The 26,959-nt window shown below is 49.5% G+C and overlaps 3 protein-coding genes across 5 annotated transcripts in view; 2 read left to right on the top strand and 1 right to left on the bottom strand.

The window, feature by feature from the left end:
- The first annotated feature begins 9,333 nt into the window (after positions 1-9,333).
- Ggt6 (gamma-glutamyltransferase 6) lies at positions 9,334-11,875 on the top strand. Its single transcript, XM_052197483.1, has 4 exons — positions 9,334-9,473; positions 10,137-10,339; positions 10,417-10,530; positions 10,836-11,875. Exons 1-4 carry the CDS (start codon positions 9,334-9,336, stop codon positions 11,873-11,875), a joined length of 1,497 nt encoding a protein of 498 aa, XP_052053443.1.
- A 2,465-nt stretch (positions 11,876-14,340) lies between these two features.
- On the top strand, positions 14,341-24,590 carry Mybbp1a (MYB binding protein 1a). The gene is made up of 24 exons (XM_052194167.1): positions 14,341-14,577; positions 14,692-14,787; positions 15,400-15,558; positions 15,647-15,754; positions 16,458-16,633; positions 16,723-16,890; positions 17,008-17,125; positions 17,735-18,030; positions 18,243-18,353; positions 18,729-18,854; positions 18,988-19,155; positions 19,242-19,341; positions 20,322-20,418; positions 20,499-20,650; positions 20,908-20,994; positions 21,085-21,237; positions 21,315-21,488; positions 21,579-21,983; positions 22,064-22,195; positions 22,282-22,350; positions 22,774-22,887; positions 23,046-23,147; positions 23,658-23,806; positions 23,914-24,590. Exons 1-24 carry the CDS (start codon positions 14,386-14,388, stop codon positions 24,500-24,502), a joined length of 4,041 nt encoding a protein of 1,346 aa, XP_052050127.1. The 5' UTR covers positions 14,341-14,385; the 3' UTR covers positions 24,503-24,590.
- An 88-nt stretch (positions 24,591-24,678) lies between these two features.
- The window catches only part of Spns2 (SPNS lysolipid transporter 2, sphingosine-1-phosphate), a 37,688-nt gene continuing 35,407 nt past the window's right edge, over positions 24,679-26,959 (bottom strand). The window contains exons 12-13 of one of the 3 annotated variants that reach the window (XM_052194170.1): positions 26,510-26,556; positions 25,990-26,088 (exon numbers count right to left, since the gene is read on the bottom strand). In XM_052194170.1, coding sequence (XP_052050130.1) covers positions 26,514-26,556 — 43 coding nt within the window. In that variant the 3' untranslated portion in view covers positions 25,990-26,088; positions 26,510-26,513. The other 2 variants (XM_052194169.1, XM_052194168.1) reach the window with 2 other exon arrangements.

Raw genomic sequence — 26,959 nt, 5'->3', positions numbered from 1 at the left:
TAAAAAAACAAAGCCAAACCTCCAGAAGAGTTTGCTGGAGGGTTAACCAAGCACTGATGATGCCCTCCTGTGTGAGAAGAAAATACCCAAGGCCAGGAAAGGGGTTGCCACAAAGTTCCAGGCCAAAAAATGTCTGGAATTCACACAAGACTAGAAATAGTCTAATGAAAAGCTCTTGTCACCCATCAATCACTGGACTGAGTCCTCAGAAAGATCACGCATTAGTAGCAGAATTAATTAATCTCAAAATAAAGTCTTCCTACCACAATAAGGCTTCAAAGGAAGTCTGAATGGATCAAGAGCATTCACAAGTGTTTTACAACATGCCAGAATGAAACCCAACACTCTACAACGGAATATCTCAAGATACAGCACTCAGCAAAATAAAGTTTAGAGCATTTAGTGCCCATTTAAAAGTCACCAGGTATGCTGGGGACGTAGCTCAGTTGGTAGAATACTCCATCAGTGTGCGCAAAGCCCTGCATTGTGGGCTTGAGAGACAGAGAACAGCTAAGAATACTGGTTGCTCTCCCAGAAGACCCATATTTACTTCCCCGCATCCATCCACATGTCCGTCTGTGCCTCCAGTTGCAAGAGATCTGATGCCTATTTACAGCCTCTCTAGGCATTAGCTACATACAGGGTGCATAGACATGCCTGCAGGCAAAAGCACATATACATTAAATAAACTTTAAAGCCATGCATTAATTTAATCTCCACCCCATCAACTGAGTGTAGGGGCATGTGTCTGTAATCCTAGGAAATGGAAGCAAAAGGATTAGAAATCCAAGGTCATGTCTGGCTACATTGTGAGTTTGATACCATCCTAGGATGAAGAAGACCCTGGAGAGATGGCTCAGTGGTTAAGAGCACTGTCTGCTCTTCCAGAGGTCCTGAGTTCAATTTTCAGCAACCATTTGATGGCTCATCTATAATGGGATTTGATGCCCTCTTCTGGCATGAAGGTGTACATGCAGATAGAGCATTCATATACATAAAATAAATTTTAAAAAACAAGCAAAAAACCCAACAAACAAACAAAAAACCCAAAGACAAAATTATTCTTTAAAAAGCCGGGGAGAGGGAGGCTGGAGAGATGGATTAGCGGTTAAGAGCACTGACTGCTCTTCTAGAAGTCCTGAGTTCAATTCCCAGCAACTACATGGTGGCTCACAACCATCTGCAATGAAATCCAACGCCCTCTTCTGGTATGTCTGAAGACAGCTACAGTATACTTATACATAATAAATAAATAAATCTTTAAAAACAAAAAACAAACAAACAAACAAAAAAACAGGTTTCAGCTGGACAGTGGTGGCTGGCGCATGCCTCTAATCCCAGCACTTGGGAGGCAGAGACAGGTGGATTTCTGAGTGACCTTCTGAGTGACTTTAAGGCCAGACTGGTCTACAGAGTGAGTTCCAGGACAGTCAGGGCTACACAGAGCCCCCCCCCCCAAAAAAAACCCCAAGTTTCAAGTCAACCAGAGCTACTACCAAGACCCTGTTTCATTAAAAACAAACAAAAACCCTTTGACTATGAATGAAGGAGCCTATCTCTGTACTATTACACTCTACCATTATCTGTCTATAGTATACAGCAAACATAGCATATTGATTAATGAAACTTTGTAACAAGTCTTAAAAGTGGATAGCTTTTGTCTTTTCACATATTTCTTTTTCAAAAACATCTGGGACTGGATTTTATTTTAATTTTTTAAGATTTATTTATTTATTATATGTAAGTACACTGTAGTTGTCTTCAGACACCAGAAAAGGGAATCAGATCTCTTTACGGATGGTTGTGAGCCACCATGTGGTTGCTGGGATTTGAACTCATGACCTTTGGAAGAGCAGTCAGTGCTCTTACTTCTGAGCCATCTCTCCAGCCCCAGGACTGGATTTTAGAATTAGCTTTTTTTTTTCCAGTTTTTTTTTTTTTTTTTCAAGACAGGGTTTCTCTGTGTAGCCCTGGCTGTCCTGGAACTCACTCTGTAGACCGGGCTGGCCTTAAACTCAGAAATCCGCTTGCCTCTGCCTCCCAAGTGCTGGGATTAAAGGTGTGTGCCACCACCACCTGGCTTAGAATTAGCTTTTAAGAACAACAGTTTACTCAGATGACTGTTTATTAGGATGATGATACCTAACTGACAATATTGAGGTTCAAGGTCTATGAACAGGGTATGTCTCTCCATTCATTTAGAACTCTTATTTGTTTATTTTTAACTATCCAGGATTGACCCTAGGGCCTCATTCACGATAGGTCAGCAGTCTATTAATTATATATATATATATATATATATATATCCTTAACTGTAGCTCTTTTAAAAATGTATCTCAATTTCTTAAAGACTACTATACTAATTGGAAGAAGCTAGATATACATAAGTACACACTGTATGGCTTGTATAATATTTAAGTCCTCAAAAACATGATTTCTATAAGATCAGCAGTTTCTGAAGGTTGGAAATATTAATAAAAGGCAAGCAAAAGAGTGTGAGTAACTTTGTGGTTCTTGAAAATCGCTGTGGCCGGGCAGTGGTGACGCACGCCTTTAATCCAAGCACTTGGGAGGCAGAGGCAGGTGGATTTCTGAGTTCGAGGCCAGCCTGGTCTACAGAGTGAGTTCCAGGACAGCCAGGGCTACACAGAGAAATCCTGTCTTGAAAAAACAAAAACAAAACCAAAAAACCCAAACAAGCAAAAACAAAAACAAGGGGGCTGGAGAGATGGCTCAACGGTTAAGAGCACTGGCTGTTCTTCCAGAGGTCCTGAGTTCAAATCCCAGCAACCACGTGGTGGCTCACAACCATCTGTGATGAGATCCGATGTCCTCTTCTGGGGTGAAGACAGCTACAGTGTACTTACATATAACAAAAATAAATAAATCTAAAAAACAAACAAACAAACAAACCACCAGGGCGTGACACACACCTTTAACTCCAGCACAGGGGCAGGGGCAGAGGCAGGCAGATCTCTATGAATTTGAGGATCAACCTGGTCTACAGAATGAGTTCCAAAGGCTACACGGTAAGACTATCTGAAAAAAACAAACAAAAACTCCAGTGTGTAAAAGACTTGTTAACTAGTAATGGTTTTGATAATAAAGTGAAGAACGTTGCCTGGCTGAAAACTAGCACCTCTAAACTCTGTCAAGGGCTGGAAATGTGACTGTATCCCATAAAACAAATGAGAGCCAGACTCATTTAATAGAGCCCTAATAAAGGTTTCCCAAGAGCGCCACCTGGAGGCAAAGTTAGGCCTTCACAGCAGCCACTTAACCCCGGAGGCTCCTGCGTACCAAACCCACGTGACTCACAAAGCTCGAGAAGCCACTGTGCAGTTCTAGGGGCGCTTTGCTGCCGCTTCCTCCTCCAGACGGTTTCAGTTCTGGGGGAAACAAAAGCCACCAAGTAGGGAGTGAAAAGAACGCAAGAACAGATGCATAAATCTCGTCTTTGTTTCTGCCAGTCTCTCCGGCTCTCTGTATCTGTCTCTCTTTGTCTCTCACTGTCCCCCCACCCCCTTCACACACAATTTTCATTACTTGCCTGTTCAAACAGAACAAGGAGTTGCAAGGAATACTTTATAAAAAAAAACTTTAAATAATTACGATTTTGAGTGAATTTGGGAAATTTCTTGGCTTTTTTTTTTTTTTTGCACGTTTTATTGTGGTAAATACACACCGCGCAAAATGTATTGTTGTTCTAACCACACAACGATTCTAGAGAGCCCAGGGCACTGTTGCCCTTGAGTTCTTTGTCCTCTTCTCCCAGACCTATAAATCCCCCTTCTGGTCTCTCTCTTTTCCCCTTCTGGATGGTGGCCCTGAAGTACTTTCTCTAGGTTGCCTGTAGGAGGCACATCCTCTTGACAGGCAGGTCCAAGCTCCACCCAAACCAAGCCTCGCTGTGTGCCACTGCCATCTTGTGGTCAATTTTCATATGATTTCGCTTCCCAATTTCTAGACATTTCTCCCCTCACCAGGATAAAAGAGAAATAACAACCCCTGTAGAAAGGTCTTGTTGCTGTCAGGGAGGAGACCATAGAGGAAGTAGCCAAAACCCAACAAACATTTACTTCCATATTTCAGATCTAAAAATAAGAAGATTTAAGCCAGACGTGGTAGTGCACAGCTGTGAACTCAGCCCTTAGGAAGCTGAGGCAAGAGGGTCACAGGTTCAAGGCCAGCCTATGCTAACACAGTGAGATCCTTCCTCAAAAGAATCGAGGATGTGAAAGATGGCGCAGTGGTTGAAAGACAAAAACTCATACTCCTCTTAAAGAAGACCTACGTTCAGTCATCTATGATTCAAAGTGCAGGACAATCTGACTCTTCCTCAGGCACCTGTGCTTATATGTGAAAACACACACACACACAGAGATACACACATACACACAAAACAAAAAAATAAAAACAAATCTTAAATACATGAATGAATACTTGGATAAGAAGGCTCAGTTGGTGTATACCTGGAGACGTAAATACAATCCCCAGAACCCGAGTAAATATGAAAGAACAGATCTGATCAATCGCCTCTGACTGCCCCCACATGCTGTGATGTGCACCACCCACAAACACACGATAGTAAATACATAAGTTAAAAAGAAAAGGCTGGTGCCCAAAGGCAACTAAGAAGCTTACCCCACCCTTACCCCCAGTCTAACCCCCATTCCTCCACTGCCTTCGACAGAGTTTCGCTCCGTTATCCCTGGCTGTCCTGGAACTCTGTAGACCAGACTGTCCTGGAAGTCATAGAGATCCTCCTACCTCTGCCTCCCAAGAGCTGGGATTAAAGGCATGGACCACTGCTCCCAGCATATGGGTTCAAGTGGGTGGTGCATGTATCCTCAGAGGCCCAAAGGAAAGGGGAGGGGAAGGGAGGGGAGGGGAGAGGAGGGGAGGGGGAAAGAGAGGAGAGGAGAGGACAGGACAGGGTGTTGACCCTAAAGCTGGAGTTGCAGGCAGTTATGAGATGCCTAATGTGGGTGCTGGGAACTGAACTTGGGTTCTCTGCCAGAGCAGTGTATGTTTTTGGCTGCTCTTAACTGCTGAGCCCCTTGTTTTGCTTCTTAAGAGTCTCACTGAGCAGTCAGAGCTAACCTTGATCTTGTAATTCTCTTGCCAGGAGCTTCTGAGTGCCCTGATTGCAGGCATGTGGGACTGGACCCAGCATCTCTTTTATTTTATTATTTTTTAATTAATTTATTTATTATATCTAAGTACCCTGTGGCTGTGTTCAGACACACCAGAAGAGAGCGTCAGATCTCATTACGGATGGTTGTGAGCCCCATGTAGTTGCTGGGATTTGAACTCATGACCTTCAGAAGAGCAGTCAGTGCTCTTAACCTCTAAGCCATCTCTCCAGCCCCCCAGCATCTCTTTTAAAAGAAAATTTTAATGTATATCAGTATTTTGCCTGCATGTATGTATGTGTACCACATGCAGTACATGCCTGGTGTCCACTGAGGCCAGAAGAAGGTATAAGATTCCCTGGAAATGAAGTTATGGACAGTTGTGAGTCACCATTTAGGTGCTGGAAATCAAAACCATATTATCAACAGCAGCCAGTGCTCCTAACTGCTAAACCATCGCTCCAGCCCCTGTACCTACTATTTAAGAAAATTGACGTATGCTTGGCCAGATGTGGAGTTGCAAGCCTTTAATCCCAGCACTCTGGAAGCAGAGGCAGGAGGATCTCTGTGTGCATATCAGCCTGGTCTACACAGTGAGTTCCAGTACAGCCAAAATTACACAGAAAAAACCTGTATTAGAAAAAAAATTCTTAGCCGGGCAGTGGTGGTAGACACCTTTAATCCTAGCACTTGGGAGGCAGAAGCAGGTGGATTTCTGAGTTTGAGGCCAGCCCAGAGTAAGTTCTAGGACAGCCAGGGCTATACAGAGAAACCCTGTCTTGAAAAAGCCAAAAAAGAAAAAAGAAAAAAAAGAAAGAAGGAAAGAAAGAAAGAAAGAAAGAAAGAAAGAAAGAAAAGAACAGAAAAGAAAAGAAAAGAAAAGAAAAGAAAAGAAAAAGAAAAAATGTCTTTATTATTTCCAGGCATGGTGTCACACCTTTAGTCCCAGCACTTGGGAAGCAGAGGCAGTCTGGAAATCTCTTGAATTTGAGGCCAGCCTGATTTACAGAGCAAGTTCCAGGACAGCCATGGCTACCCTGTCTACAAAAAAAAAAAAAAAAAAAAAAAAAAAAAAGACAACAACAAAAATAATTACTTTTATCGATAAGATACACACAGACTATATAAGTGGGGTATCATATAATGTTTTAGATATATGTTTGCATTATACGATGTTTAAATGAGGGTAAAGACCATTCTTTCCACAAACATTTACCACCTCTTTGTCACGAAAACATTCAAATCCTTCTAGTTTTGAAATGAAGTCATGCACATCTGTAATCCTAGCACTCACGCTGAGGCTGGATGATCTCAAGTTAGAGAGCAGGCTGGGTTACATAAAAAAACTGTCTGAATAAAATATATGATTCATACATACATAATTAGTGCTATAGTATACGATTGTTACCTACAGTTATCCTGCTGTGCAGTAGCACAGAGGAGTTTTTTGGCCCTTTTTAGTTGTAAGATCCCCTATTGACTATTCTATTCTAGTCTCAACTTCTGTGAGATATGGCTGATGTTAGTGTAGAAAATGAGGTTTTCATAAAACACAAAGTACATGCAGAGAAACATACATAAATGTGCCACTTGATTAGTGTTCACAGTGGGCACACCCATGAAACAGCACCCTCACTAACAGACATCAGCCAGAGCCCACCAAGCTGACAACCAGGATGAAAGACTCTCAAGGTGAAACTGTGGCAAGAAGCTGTCAAGGTCAGCACACGGCCAACCCCTGCCTACGATCCCAGCACTCAGAAAGAAGAGAGGAAGGCAGATCTGAGTTTGAGACTGGCGTGTTCTACAGAGTGAGTTTAAGGCTAGCCAGGACTACTACAGAGAAACTCTGTCTCAAACAACAAAAAAAGGAAGACAGAAACCACTGTAACAAACACAAGTAATGTCTGTTTACTAGAAAAGTCCAGGCCCCTTCTCTAAGGGACCTGCTTTCTTTTTTTTTTCTGTTTTATTGTTGTTGTTGTTTGTTTGTTTGAGACAGAGTTTATCTGTATAGCCCTGGCTGTCCTGGAACTCTGTAGACCAGGCTGGCCTCGAACTCAGAAATCCACCTTCCTCTTCCTCCCAGAGTGCTGGGATTACAGGCGTGTGCCACCACTGCCTGCTTTCTTATGACATTTTGATATTAATTTTCCATTTGTCAGCTGGGGGGGGGGGGAGAGAGTGGGGGTGGTGGTTCACGCCTGTAATCCCAGCACTCTGGGAGGCAGAGGCAGGTGGATTTCTGAGTTCGAGGCCAGCCTGGTCTACAGAGTGAGCTCCAGAACAGTCAGGGCCACACAGAGAAACCCTGTCTCGAAAAAACCAAATCCCCCCCCACAAAAAAACTTTCCATTTGTCATTCATATTTTGAGATTAAACTTTTAATTAAGCCAGGCATGGTGATGCTTGCTTATAATCACAGCACTGAGGAGGTGAAGGCAGGAGAATTAGAAGTTCAAGGCCATACTCCCTCAGCTCCACGAGGAGTCTGAGAGCAGCCTGGGCTACATAAAACCCTGTCTCCAAACAAACAAGCCAAGGGCCGCTGAGATGGCTCAGGGGATAGACTTGCTCACGGCCAAGCCTGACCAAGCTTCAGCCCCTGGATCTGGATGACAGGAGAAAGCCAACTGCCACAAGCTGTCATGATTTCCACAAGCATGCCATGACACTCGTGTGCCACACACTACACACATACAAACACTCACAAAAGAAAGAAATGTAATAAAAAATTAAAGGCAGGCATAATGGCACACACCTTTAATCCCAGGAACTCAGAAGGCAAAGGCAGACAGATTTCTGAGTTCAAGGCCAACAATTTAGTATACATAGTGAGACCCTGTCTCAAATAAACAAACAAAAACTAAAAAAAAAAAAACAAAAAAACAAAAACAAAAACAAAAACAAAAACCTTTTAATTTAATGAAAATTAGTAATACTTAAAAAAACAAAAACAAAACAAAGATAAGACAGCCAGGTGTGGTGGCCCACAGCTTTAATGCCAGCTCTGGGAGGCAGAGGCAAGCAGATTTCTGTAAGTTCAAGGCCAGCCTGGTCTACATAGTGAGTTCCAGGACAGCCAGCTCTATAGAGACCCATCTCAAAAAAAAAAAAAAAAAAAAAGAAAAAAGAAAAAGAAAAAGAAAAAGAAAAAAGAAAGAAGAAAGAAAGAAAAGAAAGGTAGGAAGGAAGGAAGGAAAAAAGAAGAAAAGAAAAAAGAAAAGAAGGAAAGGAAGGAAGGAAGAAACAAAGAAACAGAGAAAGAAACAAAGAAACAAAGATACATAAGACTTCTCCGGCTTCTTCCCAGACTCCTGGTCTCTGTTCCGTACTCCAGCTGCTACAATGACTCTAAAAGCTAACTGGTTTTACCTTGTTCTGAGCCTTGCTTCAGACACACAATGGGTGCCCTTTCCTGTCTGGCCTCTTTCACTCACCGTGTTCCCCCTCTGATTCACGAACAATATTACACATAATTGTAGCTTGCTCATTCTTTCTGGGGCAGATACCCCATTGACTGAATAGTGGCTTGTGCAGTTTTCCAGACAATGGTGTTTGTGTAGTTTCCAATGTGGGACTGTTGTAAATAGTACCGCTTTGCACAGGAACAGGTCCCAGATGTGAATTCCAGGGAGAAGGTTGGAATCGTGTTTTCCAGACTGTTTCCCCACAAAGGTCTCTGATGGCGCCTTCTGGACAAAAGCCACATGACACATCCAGGAGTGGCTCTCACCACTCAAGTAGTAGCCTAGGATTGGACCATGACCTGGAAGCCACACCCTGACAATAGAACCTGGTTGGTGGTGCTAAGCCACCACCCAGGCTACCCTTTGTAACCATAGCTCTCATTCATACCCATGGTCCCTAGAGACCTGAGTAGGTTAGGGATCTCAAAGGTAAAGAGAGGCTCCACCCACCCCACTCCTTAGTCTATAGCTATAGTGTTGGGCTCCTCCTAGACCTGTATAAATTGTGACCCCTGTATGGCAGCTGCTTGGGGAACCTTTATGAGAGCCCAGTGTCCTAATGAGGCAGGTTCATAGCAGCTTCCCTGGCCCCGCCCTGCCCAGACCTGTTCTCTGTTTCACCACCTCCGTTCCCCAAGGCCACCTGCACCAGCCACAGCTTGCTTGCCTGCCTACCTGGCAGTCTCAACTGTCAGGACTCTCGGCAAAGATCTGGGGCAGCACGGGCCATGGATGCCATCACAGGGGCTGTGCACTACCACAAGTTGCAAGTCTGGGAGCCTGGCATGGAGTCAGAGGAGGAGGAAGAAGATGAAGAAATAGCAGAGCCACTGGTCCTCTCCCTAAGGAGACTCCAAAATACCCCCCGGTGAGTCAGCAAGGGCCTGGGAACCCCATAACTCAGGCTGGACGGCTGGCAAGGTCCTCCCTCTGGAACCCCTAAGCTGAGTCGGGCAATCCCACACTTGGCTGAGCCCCAGGGACTTTCTAGATGAGTGGGGGGCTGGGGGCTGGGGGGAGGGGAGCTCTAGGCTGCAGACCCAACTTGGAACTAAGCCAGTCAGTCGGAGAAAGGTCTGTGTATCTGAAGAGACATTTGTATCAAGGTCCCTATCCTGTCCCAGCTTTCCCAGACCCATGCCATAGCACCTGCTGGACAGGTTGGGACCTGGCTACACCTGGATGACCCCTGCTCCTCAACCTCCTCTCTCCATGTGCCAAGCCCCTTCCAGGTGTCCCTCTGACTGACTGGCCCCTGCCTCCTCCAGCTCTCCTGTAGACACTCCCTCCAAGCCAGCCTCAGTTTCTCCTACTTCTGTGTCTTTGCCAATGCAGTGCCCTGGGCCTCTCCCGCCCCACTCTGTCCCTCTGTCTCTCTGTCTCTGTCTGTCTCTCTCTCTGTCTCTCTCTCTCTCTGGCCAATTTATACTCTTGCAAAATCAAACCTTTGGGGAAAACATTCCTTGGGTCCCCTTGGGATTCCTGGGTACCCCTTTACCACATCCCTGGCTCAGGACTCCCCTTTCTGCAGGAACAAGGTTGGCGGGTTGCCAGGTGCCTGGGCCCGCCTGCTGGCAGGCCTGCTGCTGCTGGCTGTTAGCAGCTCCCTGGCTCTGAGGCAGCTGCAGAGTAGGAACAGCCCAAAAGGAACTGTGGGCTCTGTGGCCCCTCCAGCCAGCAGACACTCCCATCATCCTGGTGTGTACCACCACAGCGCCATTATCAGCCCTGCAGGTCAGTGTTTGGGAAGGGGCTAGGGGTCAGTGATCCAGAGCACCTGCCCATCACACACAGACCTTTCCTTACTACAGCCACATGTTCCCAACTGGGCCAGGAGCTGCTTATCGCTGGGGGCAATGTCGTGGATGCTGGAGTTGGAGCAGCTCTGTGTCTGGCGGTGGTACATCCTCATGCAACAGGGTTAGGTCAGTGTGAGCTGTGGGCCCTGAACCTCAGAGCTTCTAACCTGGGGCCTAGTTAGTCACCTGGGACTCATTCGGGCAGTCAATGGCCGTTACCTCAAGACTAACTAATGAGCAGGACATAGGATCTGAGCACCAGGCCTAGTCTTGAGTAACCTTTGACCCTGGTCAGCAACTCTTGATTTTAGGCTTAGTCAGTGACCTCTATTGCAAAGCAAGACAGTGATTCTTCACCTGGGACCACTGGAGGATCCTGACCCCAAGTCTGGCCAGTGCCGCTGATCCCTGTGTAATATGTCTCCCAACAGGTGCCACGTTCTGGGGTCTCTTCTACAATAGCTCCTCGGGAAACTCAACTGCCCTGACAGCAGGCCCAACCCAAATCCTGGCCCCTGGCCTGGGGCTGCCCACAGCTCTGCCTGCCCTGAATTTGCTCCATGCCCACTTCGGCCACCTGCCCTGGCCACACCTGCTGGCCAAGCCTGCCATGCTGGCTGAAAAGGGCTTTGAGGTAGATGCACCCCTGGCACGCTCACTAGCAGTCCAGGGCACAAAGGGGCTCTGTCCACTGCTCTGCCATACCGATGGAACCCCACTGGGTCTCGGGGCTCGAGTCACCAACCCCAACCTGGCAGCTGTATTACGCAGTGCAGCCCTGGCCTCCAGCCCAGATTTTGCTGGGGATGCCTTGCTGAACCTGCTGGTCAGAGACCTGGGGTTAGAGTTGCCCTCTGCTCGGCCCATGCCTTCCTTAGAGCCTGCGCTGCAGCTTCTTCTGCCTCAGGGTGTCCTGTTCTCTACTCCTGCTCCCTCAGCGGGCCCAGAGCTTCTGCAACTGCTGGAGTCTACTCTTCACTCCAGAACATCCAGCTCTGCTTCCTGCTCACCATTCCTGCAAACTGCTGGAGGCCCAGTGAGCAGTGCCCTGGCCACCGTGGACAGCAATGGCTCCATGCTCCTTCTAATCTCCTCAATCAACAGCTCCTTTGGTTCTGGACATCTGTCCCCAAGCACTGGTGTTCTGCTCAGCAACCTGGAAGCCAGCTCTGCGCCTAGTGCCTGGGCCTGTCCACTCATCCTCCGTGGCAACTTGGATGACACAGAAGCCGATATGTTGGGGTTGGTGGCTTCAGGGTTCCCCAGAGGGGCCGAAGCCATGACTTGCACCTTGCTCAATCATCTGGCAACACCTCAAATCCAACAGCATCCCCAACATCAAGCCCAACAAAGACCCACAGAGAGCCCTGGCATATGTAGCCAAGGGGCCCTACTGCAGGCAGAAGTTCATGCAGAACATGCCCATGTCTCCAGTGTCCCCAGCGGCTGCTGCCCCTTTCAGGGGTATTAACAGAGGGGCTGAGGTGTCTGGAACCTGACAGCCAGGCAGAGAAGGCCTAGCAGCAGTGAACTGTGAAGAGAGTGTCTCTGTGAGGTGCTCGCTGCTCCAACAACCTTCCGTCCTGTTCTGTTACCTGGTTCTAGCTCTGGCATCCAGGGCTGGTTCAACCACATTTCCTGGTACCCACAGTGATGGAATTTCTGGATGTTCTAACAAATAAATATCTAGAGGGTGATGAAAAAGAGTCTGAGTGCAACTCACCTTCGGGAAAGTCCAGTGGAAGGTCACCAGCCCCTATCTAATCTTTGGGCAGGGTGGGCAGCTCCATCTTCCACTGGACCATTCCCTGCTGATCTTTATCAATAAAGTTCAAATCTCCCAGGGACAAAGTGACATCTGTGCTCTTTGGTTAACTTTCCTCCGGTTAACCGCTGGGCGGTGGAGGTGCACACCTTTAATCTTTAATCCCAGCACTTGGGAAGCATAGGCAGGTGGATTTCTGAGTTCGAGGCCAGCCTGGTCTACAGAGTGAGTTCCAGGGCAGCCAGGGCTATACAGAGAAACCCTGTCTCGAAAAACACCAAAAAAAAAAAAAAACCCAAACAAACAAACAAACAAACCTTTCCTGTTAACCTTTGCAGCACAGATGATGAACTCCAGACATGGGGAGGAGCCTGGGCTGGAATCTTTCAGCTTCCCCTGCTCCAGCCACCTTCTGCTTTCTGGGATTCCATCTGTGCAAGGTAAATCTATTAGTTCACATGTAGAACAGATGGCAGAGCAGAGAAGGGTTGGGAAAATGAGTGGGAGGTGCCCCTGGGTACAGATAGGCTGGAATTGGATCACCTCACCTTCCCTGAGATCTCTTGACTACAACCCTTTAGAAATAGTTCCTCGGGTCATGGGCAAGAACATCCAGTAGCACTTCCCCTACCTGACAGAGAAAAAGGCAATTCTGATTTAAGGTTTTGAAGGTTTTTTTTTTTTTTAATTAAAAAGATGCCTTTATCGTTGTTTTAAACCAATGCACCATATCTCTCTTCTCTATAATTTTGGTTTTTAAAGCAGAGTCTCCCTATTTCTTTTTCTTTCTTTCTTTCTTTCTTTCTTTCTTTCTTTCTTTCTTTCTTTCTTTTTTTGTTTGTTTTTTGGATTTGGTTTTTTCGAGACAGGGTTTCTCTGTGTAGCCCTGGCTGTCCTGGAATTCACTCTGTAGACCAGGCTGGCCTGGAACTTAGAGATCTGCCTGCCTCTACCTCCCAGAGTGCTGGGATTACAGGTGTGAGCCACCACCGCCCGGCAAGTCTCCCTATTTAATCCAGTCTGGCCCAGGCACTGGTATTACAGAACCACCAACACACAGAGATAATTGTTTTATTGGCCCGGGGATCAAATTTAGAGCATCGATGTGCTTAGCTGGTGTTCTACTACCATACCATATCCCCAAGCCCAAGCTAGCAGAACTCGGAACTCCATTTCCACTTCTCTCTCAAACAAAACATTCCTAGGAGCAATAATTCCACCATCTATTCAACACCAGCTTTTAGCCTGGTGTCCTTTCTAGTAAATCATCTCCTTTGACCCAGGTCATAGCCCATCTTGACCAACTCTAGATTTAGCCCAAGTCTTACTCCAGCATAATTCACTGTCTCTGTATTTACAGCCACAGGCTATGCCTGCTTTCAGCCAACAGCTGACCTTTTAAAAATGTAAATCAGATGTAAATCCTTCCCTGCACATTCAGAAGAAATTCTGAACTCAAGAGCCTGGCCCCAGGTTCTATACAACCTTGCTTCCCAGCACCTGTGTCCTGCTCCTCTTACTGACCTCACTCCCTCAAGAGATGAGGGGCCTTTGTAGAAGAAATGTCCTTGGCCTGTTCTTATGCCTGCTCTTAGATTTTTGCCCTGGGGGACAATAGAGCCCATCTTGTCCCTCAGCTGTCAGCTCACATGTCAGTCTTGTCCTGACAAAACTCTTAAATAGTATCTTAGGATGTTGAATTTTCTCTTTAATTTTTAACAGGCAATGCTTTCACGTATTTTAACATTTAAAGGGCTCCCTCTGCTCCCTACATTCCTTATTTTCCTCATAACTATCGTTTAAAAATGTATTTGGCTACTTGTTCATCAACCATCTCTTCCCACTAGAGAAGGAAGTCCACAGAAGCAGCAGTGGCTTTGTTCCGATGCACACGGTAGAAGCGGAATAGCTGCTACACGGTGTCTCGGAATGGATCGCGAGTAGACCCGGGTCTGGGAAGAGATCATACTACGGCTTTTTCGTGGATTTGTTTGTACTGCCGGTCGTCAGAAACTCTACAGGCTTAAAGGTGAGGACTAAAGCAGCAGGTTCTACGCTCTTGTGTGAGCAGAACTCATTGCTCCACCCACTGCCACACCCGTAAGCAATTCACTCCCAACCTCGTAGGCCCCGCCCCTAATCGGATGTCCCAGTGCGCAGGCGCCGAGACCTGACCTGGAAGTGACTGAATTCCGAGCCCACGTGTTTGGTTCAGCATGGCGGAGATGAAGAGCCCCACGAAAGCTGAGCCTGCGACTCCCGCAGAGGCGCCGCAAGGCGACCGCCGCAACCTGTTGGAGCACAGCCGCGAGTTCTTGGATTTCTTCTGGGACATCGCGAAGCCGGAGCAGGAAACGCGGCTCCAGGCCACGGAGAAGTTGTTGGAGTACTTGCGCACAAGGCCGAGTGTATGATGGGGGGGGCCCGGGTTCAGTCGCGGCTCTGGATGCAAGGGGGCATGGTGGGCAAGGGCGGGCCCCGCAGATCACTGTTGAACACGAGGGATGTTCTTGGTTCCCTAGGATTCGGAGATGAAATATGCCCTGAAGCGCCTAATCACTGGGCTTGGAGTGGGCCGAGAAGCTGCTAGGCCCTGCTACAGCCTGGCGCTGGCACAGGTGAGGCGGTGCGTCTGGCAAGAGCACAATCTCTCCGGGCAAAAAGTAGAGTCTAAGGATAAGGGGCACCGCAGCTGCTGGGTAAAGAAAAATCCAACAGGCTTCAGAGTGGGAGGGAGTCCCGAAACATGGCTTATGTACAACAAAGTCCAAGCAGGTGGGAGAGTTGAACACGTTTCCTTTCTGATACACGTTTATCAACTACACGTGTATTAGTTACAGTTACTGGAAGTAGTGAGCTTTGAAGTTGGCTTCTGCAAGGTTTGGGGAGCCGCCTCCAGGTTAGGAAGGCAGCTGATGTCAGACCACATAGAAATTTGTACAGCAAAAAACAACGAAGCCCATAGAGTCAGCCTCAGGGCAACTCAGAACAGGATCTGTGGATCTGGGTTTTTCCAAGAGGTACAGAGCAGTCTAGGCCTTCTGAAGGTTTGATGGAGGTGAGGCTTAGCTATGTAAAATTTGGTCTTTTGAAAGCAGTCTCTTAGCGCTTGTGAGGGGTGGGAGGAGGGACCAAGATTATATCTACTGGGGAAAGTCAGCAGGGAAATTGAGTTGGTCTGGTTTGATGTTCCTGGGCCACTCCTGAGCTCTTTTTGGTCTTGCTGGCAGCTGTTGCAGTCTTTTGAAGACATTCCTTTGTGTGACATCCTGAGTCAGATACAAGAAAAATACAGTCTACAAGCAGTGAGCAAGGCCATGATGAGACCCACTCTCTTTGCAAACCTGTTTGGAGTGCTAGCCCTCTTTCAGTCAGGCCGCCTAGTGAAGGTAAGAGCTTTGGGCACATGGATGGTTTAGGGGTGGCGTGCCCTGTAGCATGCCCTGGTCTTCACCCTCTGCTCTCTGTGGATACTAGGACAAAGAGGCCCTGATGGAGTCCGTGAGATTGCTGAAGATCCTGTCCCATTACCACAACCACTTACAGGGGCAGCCAATAAAGGCTCTGGTGGACATCCTCTCCGAGGTAAGAAAATCACAGATCATGCTGTTGGAGACATTGAGAAGCTTTGGGTAGGAACATGAAGGCAGATGATTTGACCATGCAACTGATGTAAGGAGCTGGTTTGGTTTTTTGGTGATTTTTTTTTTTTTTTTTTTTTTTTTTTGTTTGTTTGCGTCTTTTTCTTCGTTTCACCAAATGTCTTAAATCTGCCATGTCTTCCACGGTCACAACACATCTCCAGTTAGGCACTTCAGATACTCCATAACCCTCTTTGGTGGCTTTTCTGTGTGGATAATGTGGGTCTGGAACAGTGCTTGTCAATGCCTGAATGTGGAGCCGGCAATCTGAGTGCATTTGCCGTAGTTAGTTTGGTCAGGCCTGGGTCTGTACTATCCTACTTGAGAGACCAAGGCAGGTTTGTATCTAGAATCATTTGCCACTAGCCCATCCCTGATTTGTCCTTTTGGCACAGATGGAGACAGACCAGAATTCAAGTTGCAGCTCTCCACAAGGGCCTCTGTGTTTTTAAGGCCTCTTAAAAAACAAAAAGAGGAATAATTCTAAATGTAGTCCTCAGGCCAGTTAGCCATCACTAGGATGCCGGGATCTGCGGCTTGACAGTTGGCTGACTGGTGGCATGGCAGACGCCCGTGGGTGGAACAAGACCCCGAGGGAGAAACAAAATCGAGGAGAGCTACCCTTCCCACCTGTGCCCCCACCCCAGGTCTCGGAGTCCATGTTCCAGGAGATCCTGCCCAAGGTCCTCAAGGGCAACATGAGCGTGATCCTCAGTTCTCCCCAGTACTTGGAGCTCTTCCTCTTGGCTCAGCAGAGGGTGCCAACAACGCTCGAGTCGCTGGTTGGCTCGGTTGACCTATTCTCAGAGGATAATATTCCCAGGTTTGAGGAGATTGTGAGTGGGAGCTCACTGGGGGTGTCCTAAACTTAGTCCTCTGGGTAATGTTTACTGAGTGCCCTCTGCCTTCTAGTCTGGTGAACATACTGAAGGTGGCAGCCAACTCTGTGAAGAAGGAGCACAAGCTGCCTGCTGTGGCTCTGGACCTGCTCCGCCTGGCACTTAAGGAGAACAAATTTGAACTGTTCTGGAAGGTGGTTTTGGAGGAGAGGCTGCTGAAGAATCCATACCGGACATCCAGGTGTGTGTGACAGACACGCTGGTCTCCCCTCTCCTCCAGCCTGGGTGGGACCTGTTCTGAAACCTGGCTAAAAGAACAGGGCCCCCTCTGACCAGGCTCTGCCCCGACTCTCCTTAGCTACATGTGTTTCCGCCTACTGGGTGCATCTCTGCCGCTTCTGTCAGAAGAGCAGTTGCAGTTGGTGATGCGAGGAGACTTGATCCGCCATTTTGGGGAGAACATCGTCACCTCTAAGGTAAGCGTATTCTTCCTCTGTGGTTTCGTGCTGCCCACAGGGCCAGGCCAGTGCTTCTTCTGAAGATAAGATATGTCAGGACTTGACAAGAGTTTGGCCAATGATCAGGCCTTTTTGTCCCGAGGCCCACTCACCAGGAGGCCCAGCCAGCCATCTATTTGGAACATTGCTTGGGGGGAGGGGGTGGCACATTGAGAGGGGTAGTTATTGACCCCAGTGTGTTCTGAGTTTTGTGTCTAGCACCTGTAAGATAGTGATAGTGGGGGCCTTATACAGAGGGTTGTCAGAAAGCAGGTGGATTTTAAGCCACAGGATAGCACAGGTAGGCACCGGTCTATCAGGACTTGAACCCCTAGGTTCCTTTCATCCCATTCAAACCAGGAGAACATCTTGTCCTCGGTCTTTGAGGGAGAATGAGAATCTTCTGGTGCTGGGGGTGAATTAAGGAGTCAAGGATAGGCCTTAAAGGAGCTGTGGCAAAGTTAGGTTCAGCCCTGCTGTGAAGCTGGAGTGGGGGAGGCCCTGGGCTTAATCTCTAGAGAGAAGTAGGAAAGTGGTAGTGTCTGCCTCTTCGCTCTGCTAACCCAAACTCATACTCATCTTTTGCAGCCCCCAAACCTAATCAAGCTCATCCCAGAGATAAGTACATATGTGGGCACCTTCCTAGAGGGGTGCCAGGATGACCCTAAGCGCCAGTTCACTATGATGGTGGCCTTTACGACCATCACCAATCAAGGTCTCCCTGTCATGCCTACCTTCTGGCATGTCACACGGTTTTTGAATACTGAAGCCCTGCAGAGCTACGTGGCCTGGTTGCGGGACATGTTCCTGCAGCCTGACCTGGACTCCTTAGTTGACTTCAGCACTGCCAACCAGAAGAGAGATCAGGACGCCTCTTTGAATGTGTGAGTAGCAGGTGTCAGGAGCTTTGAGGAGCACAGAGCCTTGAGTGGCATGGCTTCAAACTAGAGGCAGCAGGAGGAAGGTTAGCTTCTGGGGGTGGCCCTGGTGCCTCCTGACTAGAGTTTGGGGCAGGATATGGGTGGTCCCAGGGCAAAGGAACACCCTGTTTCTATTGTCACTTAACGTGGCCTCTGCTTGTGGCCTCTGCTTCCAGGCCTGAGCGAATTGTATTCCGGCTCCGGAAGTGGATCATCCACCGCCTGGTCAGCCTTGTGGATCACCTGCACCTGGAGAAGGATGACTCTGTGGTTGAGCTAATAGCCAGGTGTGTGAGGGACTCTCTGTGGGCGCCATGACAGTGATAGTAGGCCACTTGCCTGGGCCTTGTTTGGGTTCCCTCGGAGTCAGAAGCCTTCAGGTTAAGTTAGTACAGAATAGTCACGAGGATCTATGGGGTACCTTATCCCATGAAGGAAAGAGACCAGAAAAGTGTACCACTGTGGGGCTCTAAGGTTCAGACTTGATCTGTGGATTCTGTAGCAAGCCTTTGCCCATAGTAGCCAGCATCTGTTGGCTCCAGAGGAGCAGCTCTGGCTCTGCCACTTGATCTCAGGCGGCCTACTTGTGTTCAAAGGGTCAAACTAGAGAAGTTGCCCTTAGATGAGGGCATCTAGCCATGCCGCTGCTGGTTTGCTTGCAGGTTTTGCTTGTTCCACGCCTTCTTTAAGACAAAGAAGGCTACTCCCCAGATCCCAGAGACCAAGCAGCACTTCTCCTTCCCTTTGGACGACGGCAACCGTGGAGTCATTATCAGTGCCTTCTTCAGGTAGGAGGTGGTCCTTTCTGAGCTATGAACAAGGTCAGCAGGCCTTGGGGGCGGGCAGGGCTGAACCTCAGAAAATTGGAGAGGGCTGGGTATGCTACTGCTGTCTCCTGAATCCTACCTCCCTCTTACCCAGCCTACTGCAGACTCTCAGTGTGAAGTTCAGGAAGACTCCAGACCTGGCTGAAAATGGGAAGCCCTGGACTTACCGCCTGGCACAGTTTGCAAACATGCTGTTGAACCATAACCGCAACGTAACCAGTGTGACACCGTTGACGACACAGCAGCGTCAAGCCTGGGACCAGTGAGGGCATGGGATTTTTGGGTGTGGAGGAGGGTGCCCTGTCTGTCTGCCAGTGGAGCCTGCAAATGTGCCCGTCCTCCCTCCAGGATGATGAGTACTCTGAAGGAACTAGAGACCCTCTCCACAGAGGCCAGGGCCATTGCCTTCCAGCACCTGCTGCTTCTGGTGGGCCTGCACATCTTCAAGGTACTGTGTACAAGGGTGCTTGTAGGGAGCGGCATGGAGCCACTGTAGGGCTCCCCACACTCTGGCTTTGGGGGCAGTGGGACATGGAGGTTGAAGTTGGATTTCCTGAGCCACCCCAGTCCTGCATGAAAGTTACAGCTCAAAGGGAAAAACCCCACTCCGTCAATGCGAGCACCAGCCAGCATCCCAGGCTTTCCCTGGGGAGCTGTCCTGTGTTTCTGTGCCCAGAAACCTTGCTTTGGGCCGCACCTCCAGTGGCTGAGATTGCTAAGTCCTACAGTCCCTTCTAGATGCGATTTACTGATTGGAAGTTATGGGTATGAGAGAAAGTGCTGCCCCCTGCAGGAGGGAGGCCAGTTTGACACACAGGACACTTGTCATTTAGTAGTCATTTAGAAATGGGGCCCAGGTGCTTTATATATATATAACTCCAGGGTTCCCCAACCCCAAGCAAGGGACAGTCAGGCCTGAATCTAGTAATGTTCCCCAGCAAAGACTCTGTAGCCTGTCAGCTTCCCGAACCACACTATCTACCTCTCTGTTTTTTCAACTTTATTTTGTTTGTTTGTTTTTGTTTTTTGTTTTTTTCAAGACAGGGTTTCCCTGTGTAACCCTGGCTGTCCTGGAACTCACTCTGTAGACCAGGCTTGCCTCGAACTCAGAAATCCGCCTGCTTCTGCCTCCCAAGTGCTGGGATTAAAGGCGTGGGCCACCACTGCCCGCCTTCAACTAACATTTTAAAATTTATTTTGTGGATGGGTTTAAGGTTAGCTCAACATTGGAGTTGGGATTTGCTAGTCCTGTGGCCTTGGGTATCCTTTTCAGCCATGACTGTGCTTGTTGAATGGGAACTTAGGCTCTGTGATCTTGTTACAGGTTGTAAAAAGGCTCTTGGGGTACACATTTTGGATGGTAAGGGTGACCTGCCAGGTGTACCTGGCTTCAGTCCCTCTCTGATGTCTGCTTTGTCCTGCCCATAGTCCCCTGCAGAAAGCTGTGATGTCCTAGGAGACATTCAGACTTGCATCAAGAAAAGCATGGAGCAGAATCCTCGCCGATCACGCTCTAAAGCCAAAGGTGTGTCATTGCTCCTGGGTATGCTGGGTAACCAGGCTGTCTGCACCCTGCTCAGCCTGAACCTGCTTTCCCTCTTGTAGCCTCCCAGGAGCCAGTGTGGGTGGAGGTGATGGTGGAAATCTTGCTGTCCTTGCTGGCTCAACCCAGCAACTTGATGCGCCAGGTGGTCCGGAGTGTATTTGGTCATATCTGTTCCCACCTTACTCCACGTGGTCTGCAGCTGATCCTGGCAGTGAGTTGGGGCCTTTGGAGAAATAGATTATAAGATGGGTCTACTGAGATGTGGGAGTGTGTGATGTCTTCCATTTCTATACCTCTACATTCCACCCTCCCTAGGCCACTCCTGCAGGCTATTCAAAGGACACTCACTCCTCTTTTCCTCCCTGGGGTGGGGGCCTTTGGCCAACATAGAAGAGACTTGCAGGGTGACCTAAGGAGAGTCTGAAGTCAGAGCAGCAAGTGCAATGGTGGTCTGGGACTTATCCTCAGGTGATCAACCCTGACACAAATGAGGATGAGGATGACAGCGTGGTGGTCACTGATGATCCTGACAAGAAGCAGCTGAAGCATGGAGAGGTACTTACCAGCGGGTGCCAGCTAGGGCGGGTGTCTGGAGATAATCTCATAGTGGCGGCAAAAAGGTGTCTGACCTCCTCCCACCCTTAGGATGAAGACTCAGATAGTGAGGACAATAAGAACTCAGAGAGTGACATGGATAGTGAGGATGGGGAAGAAAGTGAAGAGGAGGACCGTGATAAGGATGTGGACCCAGGCTTCCGTCAACAGCTGATGGAAGTGTTACAGGCCGGGAATGCACTGGTGAGCAGGACCCAGGGGGGAGAGAGGGTTTGTCCACCCACTTAAGGGTGGGCTGATGGCTTGCTTCTGTGCCTCAGGGTGGAATGGACGACGACGACGAGGAGGAAGAGCTTGGGGATGAGGCCATGATGGCCCTGGACCAGAACCTGGCCAGCCTGTTTGCAGAGCAGAAGATGCGCATCAAGGCCCGGCACAAGGAGAAGAACAAGCTGCAGAAGGAGAAGCAGCTCCGGCGGGACTTCCAGATCAGGGTGAGCAGCACAAGTAGTTGCCGGGCACCGGAGATGCGCCTGCCTCTCCCGTGCCTCTGCCTGGGCTGACTCTCGACCTTTTGACCACAGGCACTAGACCTGATCGAGGTGCTGGTGACCAAGCAGCCAGAGCACCCCCTGATCCTGGAGCTCCTAGAGCCCCTGCTGAGCATCATCCGGCACAGCATGCGCAGCCGAGGCTCCAGCAAGCAGGAGCAGGACCTCCTGCACAAGACCGCCCGCATCTTCATGCACCACCTGTGTCGCGCCCGTCACTACTGCCACGCAGTGGGGCCCTGTGCAGAGGCTCTGCATGCCCAGGTGGAGAGGCTTGTGCAGCAGGCTGGCAGCCAGGCTGATTCCTCTGTCGCCCTTTACTACTTCAATGCCTCTCTGTACCTGCTGCGAGTCCTCAAGGGCAACACCGCTAAGAGGTACCAAGATGGTCAGAAGTTTGAAGGAGCTGACACCGACCCTGAGCCCAAGGACTCAGAGGTGAGCCAGGATCAGCCCTTGCCCAGGACTCTCCCTCAGCCTTCTCCTTGTTCCCAGTCTCACCCCAACTCTCTCATCAGGACCAGACTGCTAGTTGTTTAGACTTGGACTTTGTGACCAGGGTGTATTTAGCGTCATTGGAATCTCTTCTGACCAAGCGTAACAGCCCACTCAGAATCCCCATGTTCCTCAACCTTTTTTCCCGATACCCGGTAAGTACAGGAGTCAGCCTGACTATTAGGAATTCTGCCTAGCCCAGTTCCTAGCTAATGGCCTTTTGTCTTTCCCCAATCCCTAGATGATCTGTAAGAACCTGCTCCCCATCCTGGTCCAGCATGTGGCTGGCCCATCTCGGCCCCGTCATCAGGTAAGGGTCTGACTGAAACACCTGTACAATCTTCTCACTTAAGCCTAAGAGGCCTGCTTTACTGACCTTAGCTTGTGTTCATGCTCTAACTCATGATAGGCAACTGAAGGAACCTTGCTCTCTCTAGCCCAAGGCCTTGAGCTTGCTGAGACTTTATCTCTGGCCTGCATAAGAGGGCATCCCTTGTGGGTTTAGATGCCAGGGCTATCAGGCAGGCTAGAGGGAGCTCAGCATGAGGTTGATGTTGCTTTTATCCAGTTGGGTCCACTGCCTCTCCAGGCATCGGCAGCCCTTTTCCCACATACGAAGAGAGAAATTGATGATTGTAAGGACTTAGAGGTAGTCTCCTCTAAGTTTGTGTGGGTTCCTGAGCCTTGGCCTGACATATTGGGGTTCCTACTGATTACATTCTCCTTGATGCAGGCCCAGGCGTGCCTGCTGCTCCAGAAGACCCTGTCTGCACGGGAGCTGAGAGTATGTTTTGAGGATCCTGAGTGGGAGCAGCTGATTACCCAACTCTTGGGAAAAGCCACCCAGGTAATAGCTGCGAAGCCCCCACCATGAACCTGTACCAGGTTTCTGGGAACCAGCTTGCTTGGAAGACATTTCCTCCCCCTGGGCCACTGTTACATATGGGATGTAGAAAGGCCATGGGCAGTCCTCAGGGGTGCCTCAATGTTGCCCTTCCTCTGTAGATCCTACAGACTCTTGGGGAGGCACAGAGCAAGGGGGAGCACCAGAGGGAGCTATCCATGTTGGAGCTGCTGAACACTCTTTTGAGGACAGTCAATCACGAGGTAAGGTGGCTGCCCAGGAATCAGTGCCCTAGGTGGAATGGACAGCATATCAGGGTTCTGACAGTAGTCCTCCCGGGGGAGAGATCAGAGGTGTGTGGCCTACAAGCCACATGGAGATTCCAAGGGGAGGAATCTGGCCCTTTAAAAAATGCTATTGGACCTGGTAGATCCAGAGGGTGGTCTGTGCCACTGTGTGCCTGAAAGAAAACTGAGATGAGCTGGAGATGAGGCCAGGTTTCTAGGCTCAGAATAGAGGGGCAAGAGTTACTGATGAGCCATCAGGATAGAAGGTCAGGAGGCCACTGGGGATGGCGGCAGCTGGGTTCCCTAGTCTAGAACTACCCCTGAGAAACTACAAAAGCAGAGACCCAGACCCTGGCTATGGAAAGGGAAACAGTGCTAGGGGCCCTTGTTTCCCTCCACAGTTGAGGGACTAGTGACTTAAGGACAGGAGCCAGTGGGAAGACCCATGTCACCACCACTGCTGCTCCAGCTTGCCTTTCCCTGCAGAAGCTGTCTGTGGACCTCACTGCTCTCTTGGGCGTGCTTCAGAGCAAGCAACAGAAGCTGCAGCAAAGCCTGCAGCAGGGGAATCACTCGTCTGGCTCCAATCGCCTCTACGATCTCTACTGGCAGGCCATGAAGATGCTAGGAGTCCAGTATGTTCTGGGAGAGGAACCAGCATTGGGGAATGTGGCTACAAGGACCCTCCCTCCGATCAATACTGCACACTCACACACATTCTCTCTATTCTTCTTCCTTACAGGCGTCCAAAGTCAGAAAAGAAGAATGCCAAGGATATTCCTAGTGACAACCAGAGCCCCATTAGCACAAAGCGGAAGAAAAAGGGATTCTTGCCAGAGACCAAGAAGAGAAAGAAACTTAAATCTGAGGGTACCACACCAGAAAAGAATGCTGCATCACAGCAGGATGCAGTGACAGAGGGTGCTATGCCTGCTGCCACTGGTAAAGACCAGCCCCCCAGCACAGGCAAGAAGAAAAGGAAGCGGGCGAAGGCCAGCACCCCATCCCAGATGAATGGGATAACTGTGGCCAAGAGTCCGGCTCCCAATAACCCCACCCTAAGCCCCAGCACCCCTGCCAAGACCCTAAAACTGCAGAAGAAAAAAGAGAAGCTGTCACAGGTGAATGGAGCCACTCCTGTGTCCCCTATAGAGCCTGAAAGCAAAAAGCCTCCTCAGAAGGCTCTCAGCACAAAGGTCATAAGAAAGTCCCCCCACTCTGCCCTGCCAAAGAGAAGAGCAAGGCTGTCTCTGTTGAGCAGGAGCCCCAGCCTGTTACAGAGTGGAGTCAAGAGAAGGAAAGTGGTCAGGAGGAGAGCACAGACCCCCTGAGTGTACGTGCTCCGTTTCCCTGCCGTCAGCAGCTCTAGAGACTCCTATTTTTTCACCAATATTTTAATAAACAAGCCATGATATATGACACTAGTCTCTGATTTAACCTTCCAGGGGTAGGGCCCATGTGCTACAGTCCTGCCCCTCCCTAGGTTGTTGCACTGGAGAGCCACCAAAACATTTAAATAGGTTTATTTATTCATTTACAAGAGGAATATATATATGGATTCTCTCTTAAGACTGAAATTCACGATGAGCAGCTCTAAAAAATAAAGGAGCAGTTCTGCTTCCGGAAGGAAGAGGAGGCAACACTTGGACCTGGTTCTTGTACAACAAGAAAACATTGCTAGAGCCCCTGCTGGGGTTGGGGGGGCCAGGCTGGTCTTTATGGAGAGCACCCTCTGCACACTCATGTCCAAACCTCCAGGGTGCCCCAGAGTTTGGTGGAGTGGGTACCACTGAAGCCACAGCAAGTGGGATACAGCCACAGGGACTGTTGTCCAAGCTGATTCTGGAACTTTCCCGAAAGTTACGATGCCCCAGGACCAGAGCCACCTTGGTTACAGTGTGCAAGGAGTGTAAAGCTGGGGACAAGTGCCCAAAGGTGACTACAGTGGCTGCAGGGGAGTGACGGGTTGTGTGTGTGGGAGTAGTGTGATCAAAGGCTGGGGTGAAGGCCTGGCCCCGAGAGAGAGTTGGGTTGTGGTACCTACAGGCACTGGTGGGCAATCTCCAGCAGTTTCAGACCCTAGGCCAAGAAGTAGCATCCTGATTCCTCATTGGAAAGGGCTCTCAGGTCTTCCTGTGGGAGGAGGTGGCTTCTGGGGGACTGCAGGAGTTGGGGGGCCAGTGTGAAGAAAGGTCAGATTCTCAGCCTACCACCAGGGCCTTCACCCCCTAGTGTTGCAGCTTCCTCTAAGGGGGTGCTCCCACCTGAGAAAAACTTCCAGGCAAAGAACTAGCTGAAGCAAGAGTATTGGGAGACTGTCCCAGCCAACAAACACTCAGAAGTGGGTACCCAGCTACATGTGCCAGGCTGAATTTGCTGTTCCCAAGGTTAGAGCCTAAGAGTGGGGAAGTGGTCCCCATACACCAGAGCCTTTGGCAGACCTCAGAACCGGAACTGAGGTCCTGAGACCTGAGCCATGTCTTCTGTGTATAGCCCAGGACCTGTTTCTTCAAAGCTGTGGAGGGTGCCTTGCATGGCACACAACGGAGGAAACTCCAGCTCCTTGGTTCCTCTGTCTAGGGAGGATAGTGGTTCCCTCAAGATCACATGAGGTAAGGGCAGGCCAGAATCTCTCCAAATACCCACTGCAGGGTGGCTTCTATCTCGGCCCTTCAGCCCCCAGCCAGGGCTGGAGCTGTGTCCAGCTGAGTGATTCCAGCACACACAGCCTTCCAGGTTAACTGAGGATGCAGCTTCTTCTTGAAGATAGGGCCACTCAGTCCTGGCAGTCCTAGGCCAAAGAGGGTGGGTACCCAACTGTGAGTCACACAGGAAGCTTTGGGACCATCCTACGGGTCCAGGATGCTGGAGAACCTCTCCCAACCTAAACTGCAGTTCATTGCTGTCCCAGCGGCACCTGTGGGAAGGGTGTCTGGTCAGAGGTGGAGCTTTGGAAATTGTTCCAAAGCAGGCTAGCTCAGCTTTCACCACTCCTATGAACTTGGGACTCTGACCCTTGTTGCCAGGAAGCTAAAGCTTCCAAGGACTAGGCCACTGAGAAGGTAAGAGTGAGCTGCACCCTGACACATCTAGGAGGATCTAGGAGGACAGCAGGACCTGGCAAGTCACAGTGCTGACCTACGCTCCTGGCCTTTCCAGTGAGGGCACTGATTTACTGGAAGAAGCAGCTCCCACAAATCCAGATTCCGTGTCAACATTTCAGAGGAAGAGGTCAGACCAGGGCAGAGGGGATGTGCTAGGGAGGAGATAGTTTAGATGTTTTGTTCCCTGTTCTGTCAGGGCCACTCCTCCCACAGGAGTTTCCTGCCTGCACTCACCACCTCAGACTTTCACGGATGCAGGCGGCATCACCAGCTGGTTCACCCTGAGGGAGAGACGGGCGGGGGTCAGGGTGGCACATCAGCGGGGACTGGGCCCAGGCACGGCTCTGGCACATCGAATCACTGGGGCCGGTAGACCGGAGGCGCTGGGCAGGGACCTCGTCAGCCCCAGGGGGAGGTGGGAAAGCCCAGGGGTGGGGAGAAGAGAGAGAGAGGAATAGAGAAAAGAGGAGAAAGAAGTCAGAAAGTGAGAGAAGGGGATGGGTCTCCCAGCTCTAAAACCCTGAGAGGAACTCCACAGAAAAACCCATGTCTAGAGCTACCATGAAAGGGCCTGGCATCTGCTAGCCTGGGCCACAGTGGGCTGGGCCTACAACATACTAGCTGGAACATGGGCCTGGGAAGACCTGGAGCCAAGTGTTACAGAGCTGGCCCTGGCCTCCAGCA

This window comes from Apodemus sylvaticus, chromosome 10, assembly GCF_947179515.1.
Source record: "Apodemus sylvaticus chromosome 10, mApoSyl1.1, whole genome shotgun sequence".
Taxonomy (NCBI): domain Eukaryota; kingdom Metazoa; phylum Chordata; class Mammalia; order Rodentia; family Muridae; genus Apodemus; species Apodemus sylvaticus.
This window is presented reverse-complemented; position numbering and strand designations above follow the sequence as displayed.